Here is a 15,511-nt window from a genome sequence, read left to right as displayed (position 1 = left end):
TAAAACAATCTTATATTTTATCAATAAATATGAAAGTTTATTATAACATTTTATAAATATCTTTTGTTATGAAAAATTAATTATAGATTGTCTCTTTCTTTTTAGTTATATAATATTAATAAATTTTATATAAAAATTTTTACCTTACAGATTACATTTATGTCATTAAAAATATTGCCATAGACACATTTTTAGATGTCACCTTTGATAACGCCTTGCCCTATAATAAAGTACCTTGATAACCTAATTTTACTTTTCACGATATCAAAAGTTCGTTGAAACTAGGATTCAACGATAGAAAAGTTACTGTACTGCTAAATAAAATCATTATGTAATGATAATGAATAATGAATTTTTATATAATTGTTAACATTAAACAACTTAAAATTTATCTTTGAGATTAGTTACGTTTTCTTGACCTTCCTCTGGATATATCAGGATAAATATTTAGTTCTTTTATATAATTAATTTTATATCTTGCTTATAAATTTAAAAATATTATATAATAAAAATTTATATACATAAATATTATATATAATAATTTTTTTTTTACTTAAATTTATAAAAAAAAAAGAAATTTTTACTTTAGCTTTTATTTTTTTTTATATTTATATTATTTTTTTTTAAATCTTTTTTTAATTATAGTTACTGGGGAATTTATGATATTTTGGTTATAGATCTCTATGAATTATTTACAACTTAATTCAAGAAATTCATTATCAACACAAAATTTATTAAATAAAAATTTTAACTCTACTAATTCTAATATAAATAATAATTTTAATGATCCAAATCAATTTTTAATTAGATTACCTGTAATTAGATATTATGGTACTGCATTAAACTATGAACTTTCTGTTATGTCTAACAATATATCATTATCATTTAATACTCTTCAATCAGAGTATAGTAATAATTTAAATCAAAATACAGCATTAGCATTATATTATTATTATTTACAAAATTCTAATATATTACAAAATGTTAATTATAATTTAGAAAATTTTATTGATAATAATAATACTATACAAAGGCAATTTGAAAATTCAATATCAAAATTTTTTTTTCTTCCTAATTTTTCATCATCATTGATGGATGACAAAGAAACTTCTATTACAAATTCATGCATAAAATTATCTGATTTTTTTATAAAAAAAGAAAAAAATTGTACAGAGGTAAAGGAGGATAAATTATTAACAAAAATGAATGATTCTGCTGATCTTTTATTACATAATTTGTATGTTTTAATTAATAATAAATATATTTATCTATTTTTATTATCAATAATTATTCCTCACTTATAGTAATTATTTCTTTTAGAAAATATCCTTTATCATATAAATCTTTTTCATCATATCAACCATTTTTGATGGATCAAAAAATATCACATATGAAAAATAGTAAATCTATATTAAAAGTTTCATCATCACCAATAAAAGAAAATACTTACAATGATTCAATTATTTTGTCAACAATTAAGAAATTTGGTTGGGTAAAACATTATGGTATTGATATTGATAATTTATATCAATTTAGTAAAAATAATTGTCTTGAAAAAACTGATAATTGTAATATTTTTCATTCATCAAAAAAATATATTATTAAAAATGAAATTGATCATAATACTTTTGTATGCGCTATTTGTAGTGATAAATCATCCGGTCTTCATTATGGCATATATACTTGTGAAGGGTAAGTTTAAAAAAAATTTCTAAATTAAATATTTAAATTTATTTATTATTCTACAAAATATTTTATAAACTTTTTTTTTTTAATCAAAGTAATAATTAAAAGAAATTTATAATATTATTATATAAAATGGATAATATTAACAGGTGATATTTTAAAATATTATAAAAATATAAAAAAAATATTAATAATATTAAAAGTTTTTTAAATTTTTTAAAAAATATTTTTTTAGTAAAATATAAAAAATGTTACATCTTAATTTTAATAGTAAAATATTTAAAAATACAAAATTTATAAAAATTTAAAAATGCTATTAGTAGATGTTAAATGCCGTATACTTCCAGACATCGTTTCAGGCACATACTTCCACCAAGGTCAACATAGTTCACATTTAATTTCTCTCGCGGTCTTTTATTTTATACTTTATCAAGTTTAGTACAATCTTATAATGATAACACAAAATGAAACAATACCGCGCAACACCTTTGCCCTTTGTACCATCCTACATCATGTTCTAATAGATATAGTGCCAGCTGGTATTTTGAAGCGTATAAAAATAAATAAGAAGGATGAATATGATATGGGATATGAGATTTAGTATCTAGTTTAGATAATATTATTATTTCTAAAAACTTGTTTTCATTTAGGACGATATATATTTTATTTTCATGTTCCGTTGTTTTCTTATGTTATTTTGTTATATTTTACATTATCAAAAAAAAAAAAATTTTTTTTTCTAAATGAAAAACTACTTTATTATTCAAATTTAATGAAAAAAAAAGATATAAACATTTGATTTTTTAATTAAAATAAAATTTTATTAATAATATTGTTAAATATTAAGTTAATAAATTTTTTAAATTAATTAACACAAAAATTTTAAAATAATTTAAGATATATTTCTGTAACATTTACTTTTAAATTAATATTCATTATCCATGGCTCTTTTATGCCAGATCACTTATTCCTTGCATCTGTCGTGGTGCTTTCCGTGCCAGGCTATTCCAGTCAACTTCCAGCTGTTCCAGCATATATTTTTCTCCTGTCTATTTTACTTTTACTCGATATATTTTAGCTATAGTCTATTCAATTCGGTAGCAATTTAAAAAGTTTTATTCTAATTTATTCTACTTTAAAAAATTTATACTTAATACTAATTATTATTATCTTTTTTATTTAAGAAAAAAAGAATATTTTTTTTTTATAATATTAAAAAAAAAATTATTTATTATTATTTATATTGAATAAGAAATAATAATTATTATTCTTTATTTGACTTCTAAAACATTGGTAATTTATTTTATATATATATTTCTTATATTATATATTATAAAAAGACATGACATTTACCAACAAATTATTTTTTTTTTATTTTATTTATAATATATTATCTCTTTTTCCAATAAATAAATATAGATCAAATAATACTACTTAAAAATAATATATCTCTTTATATTTATTTTTACAATAAACATTTTTTAAAATTAAAGATATAATAAAATAATTATATAGCAGTTATATTATTGTTTATTAATATATACAATTGATAAAAAAAAAAATTATATAAATACTTTAAAATTATATATGTGTAAGGTAATTAGCTGCTAATTGTTGAGTTCAATTGCCCATACATGTATATATTTTTCAGACAGTCCATCCCAAAAGTATATCCTTTTCTTGTCCTTGTCCCGGTGACACGCTTTCAACTTCCTTGCAACCTCCAATGAGGATAACTTTTTGGAGGACATTATTTACTTTTTCATACTACATTCATTATATAAAGTACCTGCCGACCTTCTTCACCCATATATTTTACCAAAATCATTTAGCCTTTTTAAATAATTTCTTATAGGAGCTATCATTATTATATATATATAATATATATATATAGTTAATGTAACTCTAAATATTCTCTTTTATCATTCCACCTGCGATAATAAAATAAAATGTGTTAACACGCACCAAATTTAAATAATTTTCTATTATATTTTCTAATATTGTCAAGGTGAAGCGTCTGGTACCTGGGCTGGATTTTTAAAATGAATGATGTTCTGTAGTTGCCAATAATCAGGTCATGTCATTACTGACCCAGAAAGCTAAGTTGAAATGGTAAAATAGCTTGTTGTTTAAGAAATCCGCCAAAGTTCATATTGTCATTTTTCGTACCTTCAAAATTTATAATATATAAATGATATATTATAAAAAAATTAGTCTACTTTTTTGCAACAAAAAAAAAAATTCTTTTTTTTTTTATTTTATCATTTCAACATATATTACTACTATATTATATATTTTATATAAATGTATTTTTTTTTATATATTATTAATTGAATTGGTATTACTAAGGCATAGCTAGTTTTATAATATAATGGTCATTGTCAAAAAATTATCTAAACTGTTTTTAGTATACATTCTTATAAACTTGTTTTTAATAACATTTTAATAATATTTTACAATAAAATAAAACTTTTAAAATCACTTGTCTATAATTATAGATATATGAAGATATTAATACATTCATAAAAATATTTATAGGAAAAATATAATAATTAAGTATTTAAAGTGATTTTATCAAACTTTAATATATATCTACGTTTTTAATTTTTTTTTTACATTATTTTTTACATTATTTTTTTTTATATTTCTAATAATTATTTATATATATATATTTTTTTTATAGTTGCAAAGGCTTCTTCAAACGCACTGTTCAAAACAAACGCGTATACTCTTGTGTCAGTGGCAGCGGATGCTGTCCAATGACTAAAGAACAAAGAAATCGTTGTCAATATTGTAGATTTAAAAAGTGTCTTAAACAAGGAATGGTTTTAGAAGCAGTGCGAGAAGACAGAATGCCTGGGGGTCGTAATGGAAGTGCGATCTACAATTTATATAAATTAAAATATCGAAAAAATAAACGTAGTAATGGTAGTGAAATGAAGGATGATAATAATAAAAACAAATGTTTATTAAATGTAAATAATTGTGATGAAGATGATGGTAGTAGATTACCTAGAAAATGGTCACGCCAAGAAGTACCAAATATTTGTTCTCCTTCACAATCTAGTAGTTCTATTAGTTCAATAAGTTCTTCTGAAATAACAAAAAATTTACCAGCTGCACCAAGTATTGAAAGTGTTTGTGATCCTGAAAGTATTGAAAGATTCAAAGCAACACCAACACCAAGAAATTTAATTCATGAAATGATTGAAATTGATAGATTAGATTCATTAATAAATCTTAAAGGATTACGTGTAGCAAGTAATAATGCTTTGTTAAATCATGAAGAAGAACCAATACCAGCATGTCAAAGATTATCACGTATTGGTGATGAAATTGTAGAACAACTTGTTGAATGGACAAAAATGTTACCATTTTATAATGATTTACCTGTAGAAATACATACACATTTACTAACACAACGTTGGGCCGAATTAGTAAGTTTTAAAAAATAATAATATTATTATATTAATAATATTATAGGTATTATTATCAGCTTGCTATTATGCTATTTCAAATTGTTCTCCTATAAATGAAAGTAATGTACAATCAACAGTTAATAAAAAAGAAAATCACAATTATATATCTCATTCACCATTGTCACATTCATCTTCATCTTCAGTTTTTTCAGAAGATGATATTTCATTGACTAATTTTAATAGTCATGTACCACAATCAGTAAATGGATTAACAGAAGGTCATGATGAAATTTCTTTTTCAGATCCATCAATTAATTTAATTTTACTACAAAAAAGATTATCATTAATAATGCATAAAGATATTCCAATGGAACATGTATTAACTGAGGCTGGACCACTTGTTGAAAAATTTACAGCATTACTAAATTCATTTGCTAAATTAAAAATTACATATGAGGCATATGTTTGTTTAAAAGCAATTACCCTTCTTCATTACACTCCACCATCAAATTGTATAAATAAAATTGGGACAACAATTGATGGTAATGGACGAATAAGCCAAAATTTAAATATAAAAAAAGTTAGTATAATTCAAGATCAATTTGTTAAAGCACTCCAAATTCACCTATCCCAATGTGAGGATGGTCCCCGGCTGACTGACATTTTAACATGGCTTCCAATGCTTCACCAAGCATCATCTGTTCTTCTTCACTCAAAAATGTTTTATGTACCTTTCCTAATTTGTAAAAGTCCACAATCAATTGCCGCTAGCTCAATAAGCAATGTCAATACTGAAAGTATATCGGATACAGATTCAGAAAAATGAAAAAAAAAAAAATTTTTTTTTAGTTACAGTGTGTTTGTCTAGATATGTCACAGAAACATATATAACGATGAATAATTGATAATTTTTAATTAGCTTAAAAATTTTATTTACCTATTGAAACTCACTATCCTTTAATAATATCTAATTATAAGTCGAGATATATAAGTCTTTCATATGTACATAAATATTGTTGTAATTTTTTATATATATTTTTTTATTTCCTTAGGTATTTTTTTTTCTACAACTTACTATTATTATTATTATTTATACTATGTAAATTGCATTTATTATTTTTTTTTTATTATTATTATTTAAACTAAAACATATTTATTATCATATTTTAAATAGTTTTATTTTTTTTTTTTTCATTTTTCATAAAAAAAAAAATAAATAATATCAAGGAAAAAAAAACAATTTATTAAAGAAAAATCTTTACTATATTAAAAATATGATATGAAATTTTTAAAAAATACTTGAATAAATATTTATCGAAATCTTCCACAATCAGAAGTTGTACTCGAAAACTGATTTTGAGGATTACTTGTTGGACAGTTATTTAAAAGTTGTGTATTTACTAAGGCATGTGAGATGGGCTGAGGTTTAAATTCATTCGCATCATAATATTCTTGAATATTACTAAAATAAGTATTAGCATTGAGACCATTAAAATAAGAACCATTAATGTCTTTCATTGGCATCTGTGGAGACATGGTATTTGCATTTGAAAATCCTGGTGGATAATTAGATACTTCTTGTTGTTTTGAATGATGTTGAGGATTCAATTGGCTAGAGTTATAACTAAAAAAATTTAGTGGAAAAGCTTGCGGATCATTTGCGCAAGGCATTGTCAACAAATGATGTGGTACAACATTATTTATTGATGTTTGTTCAAAATTTAACATATCTGATCCTTCATCATCAATAATTGTATCGTTATTTAAGATATGTTGTGATAATAAATCACCAATTTGTATAATACCTAATATTTTCTTAAGTGTATCATTTTCTAATAACATTTCACCAAGAACTTTAGATGATGTACAAATTGACATTAAAAGATCACATAATCTTGACGATTCAGATGTAATTTTATTATTAATATAATCACTTAAAGCTTTTAAAGTTCTCCTTTTTACATCTAATACATTCATAATTCCATTTTTTGATAATCCTTCAGCCGTATTATTAAAAAATGATGCCGCTTTAATAGCTACAAATTCTACATCATCCATTTGAAGTCTCCTCATTTCTTCAACCATTTCTTTCATTGTTTTTTCTAAAAATTTATTACAAAAATTTTTATCTTTGGAATCCATTTCATCTCCAACAATACAATTACTGATAACATTAAAATAATCTTCATTAAATGTAGAACGATATGCTATGCATAAGACAATATGTTGAGAAGCAAAACTTTTTATCAAAGCAAATTTATCCTTATCACGTAATTTATTAAATGGTTGAAGTGACTTTGACCAATGAATTGTAAGTTCAAGCATCTCATTAAGTGATTCTAATACTTCAGCTCTTGATATCAATTTATCATCACGTTTAGTTAAGTGCTTAAAATATATAATAAAAATTTAAAAAAAAAATTAACTTACATAACTTCTGTGGTGTTGCATAATACTCTCACAATGGCATAATGATTTCAAAATATTTTTTCCTGAAGACCAATTAAGTTTAATTGATCCTAACTCTTCGGATTCTATCATATATCTAATAACTTCAAGTGGATTACTGTATCTATAGGATAATTCTGAATGAGGTAAATTACAAATATTTGGAGTTGAGTATTGAACATTACTAAATGACATTCTTCCATTAGGTGATTCATTATCCATTTTTATTCGTTTAACAGGGGTATTACAAAAATTTCCAATGTTATTTGTAATTTCTTGACTTTTTTTTCTTTTTCCAATTAAATCTCTCTCCGCCTGAACAGCATCTACCCTCATGCCATAATCTTTACACTTCTTAAAACGGCAAAATCTACAATTAGCTCTATTTGCTAAAATAAAAATAAAAATGTTTTAATATTAAAAATATAATTACCTTTTGTAACATTGCATCTACCTTCGTAACGACATGAATACGTGTATTGTCTTCTAACTGTCCTTCTAAAAAATCCCTGAAATAGAAAAAAAAAACATCATAAACAATTGAAAATAAATAACTAAAAATATACTATTTTCTAACCTTACAACCATTACATGCTGTAACACCATAATGTTTCCCAGCTGCAATGTCATTACAAATAAGACAATTCTGAGAACCATCTGTTGGATCACCAATTGATATATTACTTATTGTATTTGAGATTTCTAAAAAAAATGTAATTTTTACAATTAAAAAATATATGCTCTTACCTTCTCTATACTTATCTGCAAACCCTGGATTATCATCGAAAATCGAAGTACTATTACTGATGTTATTGTTTCCATTCGTTGGCTCCATAAATATATAATTTGCTATAAAAAAAAAGTATACATATTATAAAACTTTTTAATAATAAAATAAAAATAAATACTTTATTAAAAAACAAATATAATTTAATTATACTTAATTTTTATAAATTTTAAAACTAATATTTTGAATTAAAAAAAATTTCATACATGTCAAGGAAAAAAAAGATTTATTAATTATAACAAAGCTTTAGTAAATACTAAATATCAAATTATTTATTGTAAATAAGATTTAATTTTTTTTTTTTATAAAAAATGCATGCACTTTAAGGAGAATAACAAGAACAGAAAAAGTTTTTCTTATAATGGAACATTTAATATATTTAAAAATAAATAAATAAAATTGGTATAAAAAAAAAACTTTTCAAATACTACTCTTTAAACTTAGGTAACAGTATACTAATAAAAAAAATTTGTACTATTGAACGTTAATAGAGTTATTCAACTAACAGAAAAAAAAAACAAAACATGGGACAACAGTAATTTTTCCAGACTCAAAGTATTAGTAATTATATCTTACCAATGTCTTTTAACCTGCGAATCAAAAGAGAACTTTTATAATGTACGGATCAAAAAAAACTTTTCTCTTTAAGCGACGCTTAAAAAGTTAATTGCTGTACCTTTACTAAAAGATAATGAGAGAACATCTGATTTTTAATGTAATTTATAAACATTTTTATGTCTCAAGTGTTATTTTAAAAAAAGTTATGAAATGTTTTGTTAATAATATAAACTGATTTATAAAATAATTTGATTTACATACTAAAAGGAGTGACTTTTAAATATTCTTTTTATTTTTTATAGAAGAAAACAAAATTTGGGAAATTGATATCAAATGTATTTTCATCATAAAAAATATTATCAGGTAGTGATAAATTTATAGCAATTGTTATATTTATATTACATGAATTATTAATATTTTTTTTATTTGAAAAAAATGAATTGACTATTTAAAAAAAAAGTTATATAATAATGTGTACATTTTTATAATTTTTTATAGGCATAATTGTATAATTTTTTTGTTTTTTTTCTAAGAGTTCCTGTATTTAATAAATTACCACATATACATATAATTAATGATATCATTAAAATAATAATAAATGCAATGAGATCAACAGACCAAAAAATTGGTTCTGGTCTGGGTATACGAAGTTCATTTGGAAATCCAGCATCTCGAACCCAATCTTTATATTTAAATTGTTTGAATTTATCTTCAGCTGGAATATGTCCCATAAATACAGGTTGTTCTGGAAGATTATATTCACGAAATTTAAAAGGTGGTTCAAGAAGAAGACGAAAATACACTAGTAAAGCATACACACCAAGAAAGTTTGAATCAGAAGCACATATTTCTGATGCTATTGACTGTTTAACATTAAAGTTATTTCTAACAATACCAGAATTTATATGTTCCTCTGGAATTTCTCTTGAAAAACAACCAAGAGAAGGGTGTTGCCATGATAAAATTGATGTTAATATATGAAGATCTGATATTTCTAAAAATCCAAATTGACCACAGGCAAAAACCTGATTCATCAATAAATCTCTTTGTGTTTTTTTTAATTTTATTAAATTTTTATAGTGATTTTGTTTATGTTTACTAAATTCATCCTGCATATTTGAGCAAATTTCATTTATTATTGAAGTGTAATCTGTTTTCAAATGATGATTAAAATAATTAGTTGCAAATTTATGTCCATAAAATATATATTGTAATTTAGATGTAAGATCAAACTCAATAAGTCCCTTGTAATTAGTATATTCTGTAAAACATGATAAAGAAATATTATTTGTAAGTTCTTGAAAACATTTATTATTAAACCAAAAAGTAAAACCATTTCCTTTTATAACTTCTCGTCTATTTGCATTAGGTAAATCTTTTAAATCCCACCTTAATCTTTCATCAGTTAACTTATACATCTCTAATTCTATTGTAAAATCTTTGCTATTTAAAAAATTTATAAAATCATTATTATTATTAGATTTTAAAAGATGTTTTGCTTTTTTACTTATTTCTTTTATTCCACTAAATATATCATCATGATAACCATTACCATAATAATTTTCATAAAAATTATTTAGTTGTTTGTCAATCAAATATAATGTAAATATTTCTTCTTTTTCTAATTTATTTTTTTGTTTTATTTGACTTTCTGTATAAAATAAAACTCCTGAAAATGCATTTAAGATTAATGCCACTAATCGTGCATGATGCCAGGTAAAAAATGTTATAGAAGGAGCAACAATACCCATAATATTTAAATTTTATTACTAGTAATATACTTAGAACTACTAAATATAATATTTTTTGACATTAACAAAATAATTATATACAATAAAGTTAGATATAATTTATTTATGCTTAAGAAAGCCATCTTTTTACAAGTCGTCGTAGGACTATTATTTAGTATAAGTCGATAGTATAAAATTTATTTTTATCCTTAAAATTAAGTATAAATAAGAAAAATTTATTTATTTTTAATGAAATTTTTGTTATAAACAAATTCAAAATTAACTTTAAAAAATGTATAAAACCATTTTAAACAATTAAATTTATTATATAATAAAAGACATAAATTTAAGCTGGCAGAGATCAATTAGTTTCACCAACTCCTTCTGACACCCAAAGAACATTGTTGCATCTATAAAATTTATATATTATAATTTTTAAGATTTAGTTACCTAATTAAAACTTCTCCAAGTTTACCAGTACATCCACCATCGATGTATTCCTCACAATTAGCAATTTGTAAATTCATATAACTATCAACTGATACAAGAATTCCTAAAAATTAATTATTATATATATTTTTTTTTTAAAATTTTAAACTTACCTCGATATTCCATACCCCACTTTAATCTACATACAATATTTTTTCCTATTAAATTATTTAGGAATGGTTTTGGATTTATAGGAGTAGCACTCATTTTGAACTAAATTTTTATGTAACAAAAACTTTTGTAATGCTTTTTTCCATATTAAACATTATTCCAAAAAGAATAAATCGTTGTAGAAAGTATTAATGAATTATATGGATATTTTTGAAATATCTAAAGATTAATTTAAATTAAAAATCTTGTTGTGGAAATATATGATAAAAAATCATTGGTATTATCACTTTATTTTTTCTTAAATGTTGATTGAAGGCTAGTTATTTATGATTTCAAAAAGAAAAACCATTTATATAAGTGAACATATTTAATTAAAAATGTCATGTTGTATATAAATTAAGAATGATTTTCTAGAATTTAACATTGTGTTTTATTTTAAAACTTCAAAATGGTTTCACATTTTTGTTGAAACACTGTTAAAATCAAATTTTTTAAAACAATCATTTCAACATTGTCAAATATTTCTTCGCATATTTAAACTTTCAAATACTTTATTTTTTAATTTACTTTTTAATTGTAACATAATCTTGAGTTAAATAAAGATTTGGTATTCTTTTTAAAAAAAAATAGTAAAAGTTAAATGAACAGGATTAATTTGCATATTAAAAAAATTAAAGATCAAGATGTTTTCTTTAATTTCTGGATATTATCTGTAATCCTAATTTATAAGATATATTTTGTTGATTTTTGTAATTCAAAGATCATACTAAACTTTTTCTTGTAATAAGATAAAATTCATATTTTATATAATTATTTTGTCTATATTTCAAAAGGGTTATTTAAATCAAAATTTATTTATAAAATTTATTTAAAAATAAATTTTTTATAAAAAAGATAGATGAACTATACCGATTGTAAATATGTTGTTTGTATATATACTTTCATGACAAATAATTTTGAATTAAGATACCACTTAGTGAAAAATTTAATTTTGAAACAATATTCTTTTAATTAATCATATATATATTCCTTCGCAATTAAATATTTTTAAAATAAAGTTATTTGTTAGTAGTATCAACTAAAAGAAAAAAAAAATGTTTTAAAAATTAAGTAATTTATAATAAATTTAAAAAAAAATTTGATATTTCTATTTGAAAAATAGGTTAACTCTATAGAATAATTGATGTTAGAACTAAGTTATAAAATATAAATTACAATTCACAAAAAAATAACAGCACAACTGAATTCCATGCAAACATAATATTATAATTGAAAATCCAAAAATACTCTTTTTTTTTCTTTTATATTATGATTTTAAAATAGAGAAAATAAATCGTTGTTATGCTTATTTTCTGCTGCTGCTGGTTTTTGGTTTTGTATCATTTGATTTAGTGATGGTGATGGACCTTGTTGTGCATGAAATGGATTAGGTGTTGTTGGCTGTACTAAGTCCAAAAATGGATTATTTGCTAAAATGGGTAAATAATTAAATTTATATAAAAATATCAACAAAAATAAATCCTAAAAACTTACTCGTTTTGGTAGTTGTTGATGGTGCACCCATTAAATTGTCAAGATTAACAAGAGATGAATTAGCACCTAAAAAGGATTCTGGTGTTTTGACATTTTTCCGTTGTTGATTTATCTTGCTTTCAGGTAAAACTGACGATGAATTATGGTCATTTTTTACTGTGGAAGATGCTAGTAGATTAACCTCTTCTGAAGGAACCGACCAAGGATCATTCAAAACAACATTTGAAGTTGTCACATTTGATGTTGTTGTGTTAGTTAAAACTGATGATGATACCTCACCCCAAGGACTATCAGAATTATTTGTTTTATTTAAAATATCTGCGTTAGAATTCATTTTTGGCAAATCATTCCATGGATCAAAACTAATATTATTTTCAGATGTTAGTGGTTGTAAATTAGATTTTGGTGGAGAACTTATTTTAGAAGAATTAGTAAGTGTATCTGCCCATGTATCAGTTTTTGTGTTAAATTTTGGAGTTATTTCAGGATGTGCCGCAGCATTAGATGCAAGTGAAGGCATATCAGAAGAAGATGGCAAATTATTCCATGGATCACTTGAATGAGAATTGGAAGAAGCCATGTTAGAAGGAAGGATCGTTGAAGGAGAATTCCAAGGATCCATTGTTGATGATTTATATGGCATTGCAACAAATGGATCAGCATTTAAAGGTATTAAAGTAGAACTGGAAGGAGCCCAGGGGTCGTTGTTGACAGGTACCGTTGTGCTTATATTATTTGCTTTCGAAACTGTTGTATCAGAATCCCCAAAATTCAATGATAATAAATCATCAATAATACTTGTTGATTGTTGTTTTGATGATTTGCTTTCATTATTCAAGTTTATTTGTTCACCAAATAAATCTGTTTGTCCGCCCCCTATATTTGATGGTCCAGCTGCAACCTCTTTTTTTGATTCTTCTAAAGCAATTTGTAATCCCATTTGCTCTCTTTTTCTCATTTCTTCTTCTTTTTCACATTCTTCACGAGATAATGCTAGTGCAATTTGAAGTTGAATTTCTTCTTCACCAGCACTAGCTGGTCTTGCATCTTCTAATTCCGAATGTTTCCTTAAACCCATACCTGAACTCTCACCATGAAGAGAAAAATTTTGTTGCCTAAATTTTCTTTGAGTTGCTTGTTGTTTTTGACGTTCCTCTTTAAGCTTTTTTTCATCTTTTAGTAGATTTATAATTTGTTTTGCTTTTTCTCTCACATTTAAACCCTGATCACGATTTTCTTCAATATGTTGAAAATCTCTTAATGTTTCAATATTAAAAATTGATTCTTGACATTGTTTGATTACCTTATCACTTCCACATTTTATAAGATAATCCAATAATACTAAGCTTTTATAAACATGACGCCAGTTTTTACCATGATCATTTAATCTTTTAAAAAGCATTGTCATAATATCATTATATGCAGCTGGATTATAAGTTAATTCTGCAATTTCCCCCATTAAAACAGTTGTTGGTCCCCACGGATCGTTGCTAAAATGATAAATTATATATTATAAAAAGTGACTAATTTTAGAATTATTGATTATATATATTTATATATATATAAAAAATATAATAGTAACATACCTTGTTGCTTCTCGAACCTTAACTTGTGCTTCTGAATAATTACGAGCTACATTTTTCATTTGACGGCGAATATTTGATATAGATGACATTGTGAAAGCAAAATCTATAGATAAACATAAAAATAATTAACTTTTAAAAATTATTATCAACCAAAAAATAATTATTTAAAAATATAATATTATTAAAAATTATATGAGAAAAAAAAATTTTTTTATATAAAAATGTATCACTGCCATTACCATAAAACGTTAGGATTACACAACATTAAAATGATGACAATATACCATTCAGTAACTAATCAATCTATAGACAGCATAGTCCTTGGTTATACGAAAGAAACTATAAAAATAGAGAAGTACACATGTATGTGGATTAAAAGTGGAAAAAGTAATTTAATAATTAAGTGTCTAATTCTCGAAGGCAATAATAATTTCTTATTTTAAAAATAAATATTTATATTTGGTTATTAATATTATATAAATCATCTTGCTGTCACTTTTATACTTTTAAACATTTATCCTCAAAATATTTTTTTGTAAAGTTTTCAAAAAAAAAAAGTTGTCTTTTGAGATACCAATATTTTTTATAAATGAAAACATCAATGTTTATATTATTAAATGTTAAGAATTGTATACTTATTATATTAATGTAATATATAATGATTGTTAATTAGTATGTAGTAATTTTTTATTTTGTTTAATTTAAAAAAAAAATAATATTTTAAAATAAGTAACTTTAAGTAAAGAAAGAAATATATCATAGAAACAATATTTTTAGATAGAGTAAAAAAAATTTTATAAAGAAAATCTTGTAAAAATAATTTATAGAGATAACCGTTCATAATTATCAAATTATGGAATAAATGTATAAGTAGACATATTTGTAAAATATACATATTTCCAAATGAATGTTTTAAATAAACTAATTGTAATGTAGGATTATAGCACCAGCTATCATTTATTAACGCTACTTGGTAAATCAATGCGCTTAGCTTTGGAATGAAGAAAAGTAATGTTTTTTTTTTTTTTAATTTCAACACGTATATTTATATTAGTTTTTCCAGTACTTATTATTGCGACATAGTAGAAATAATATCTAAAATTTTGAAAAAGATTCTATAAATTTTATATATATATATATTTTTAAAATTTGTTTAAAATAAAT

General features: G+C 22.9%; 4 protein-coding genes across 4 annotated transcripts; 1 reads left to right on the top strand and 3 right to left on the bottom strand.

Moving 5' to 3' along the window:
• Window positions 1-683: 683 nt before the first annotated feature.
• On the top strand, window positions 684-5,931 carry SRAE_0000030600 (Nuclear receptor subfamily 6 group A member 1; the record flags this gene model as incomplete). The annotated part of the gene is made up of 4 exons (XM_024646179.1): window positions 684-1,237; window positions 1,321-1,692; window positions 4,370-5,123; window positions 5,170-5,931. The coding sequence occupies 4 exons, from the start codon at window positions 684-686 to the stop codon at window positions 5,929-5,931; spliced, it is 2,442 nt and encodes an 813-aa protein (XP_024500387.1).
• A 485-nt stretch (window positions 5,932-6,416) lies between these two features.
• Window positions 6,417-10,649, bottom strand: SRAE_0000030500 (Nuclear receptor subfamily 2 group F member 6; the record flags this gene model as incomplete). The annotated part of the gene is made up of 7 exons (XM_024646178.1): window positions 6,417-7,493; window positions 7,536-7,942; window positions 7,987-8,062; window positions 8,131-8,255; window positions 8,301-8,402; window positions 8,917-8,930; window positions 9,517-10,649. The coding sequence occupies 7 exons, from the start codon at window positions 10,647-10,649 to the stop codon at window positions 6,417-6,419; spliced, it is 2,934 nt and encodes a 977-aa protein (XP_024500386.1).
• A 340-nt stretch (window positions 10,650-10,989) lies between these two features.
• SRAE_0000030400 (Small nuclear ribonucleoprotein F) lies at window positions 10,990-11,324 on the bottom strand (the record flags this gene model as incomplete). Its single annotated transcript, XM_024646177.1, has 3 exons — window positions 10,990-11,038; window positions 11,079-11,181; window positions 11,231-11,324. 3 exons carry the CDS (start codon window positions 11,322-11,324, stop codon window positions 10,990-10,992), a joined length of 246 nt encoding a protein of 81 aa, XP_024500385.1.
• Window positions 11,325-12,542: 1,218 nt separating this feature from the next.
• On the bottom strand, window positions 12,543-14,436 carry SRAE_0000030300 (Liquid facets; the record flags this gene model as incomplete). The annotated part of the gene is made up of 5 exons (XM_024646176.1): window positions 12,543-12,697; window positions 12,762-14,017; window positions 14,065-14,071; window positions 14,136-14,251; window positions 14,348-14,436. The coding sequence occupies 5 exons, from the start codon at window positions 14,434-14,436 to the stop codon at window positions 12,543-12,545; spliced, it is 1,623 nt and encodes a 540-aa protein (XP_024500384.1).
• Between the last annotated feature and the right edge of the window lie 1,075 nt (window positions 14,437-15,511).

The sequence above is a fragment of the Strongyloides ratti genome, scaffold srae_scaffold0000002 (assembly GCF_001040885.1).
Source record: "Strongyloides ratti genome assembly S_ratti_ED321, scaffold srae_scaffold0000002".
NCBI classification, from domain to species: domain Eukaryota; kingdom Metazoa; phylum Nematoda; class Chromadorea; order Rhabditida; family Strongyloididae; genus Strongyloides; species Strongyloides ratti.
This window is presented reverse-complemented; position numbering and strand designations above follow the sequence as displayed.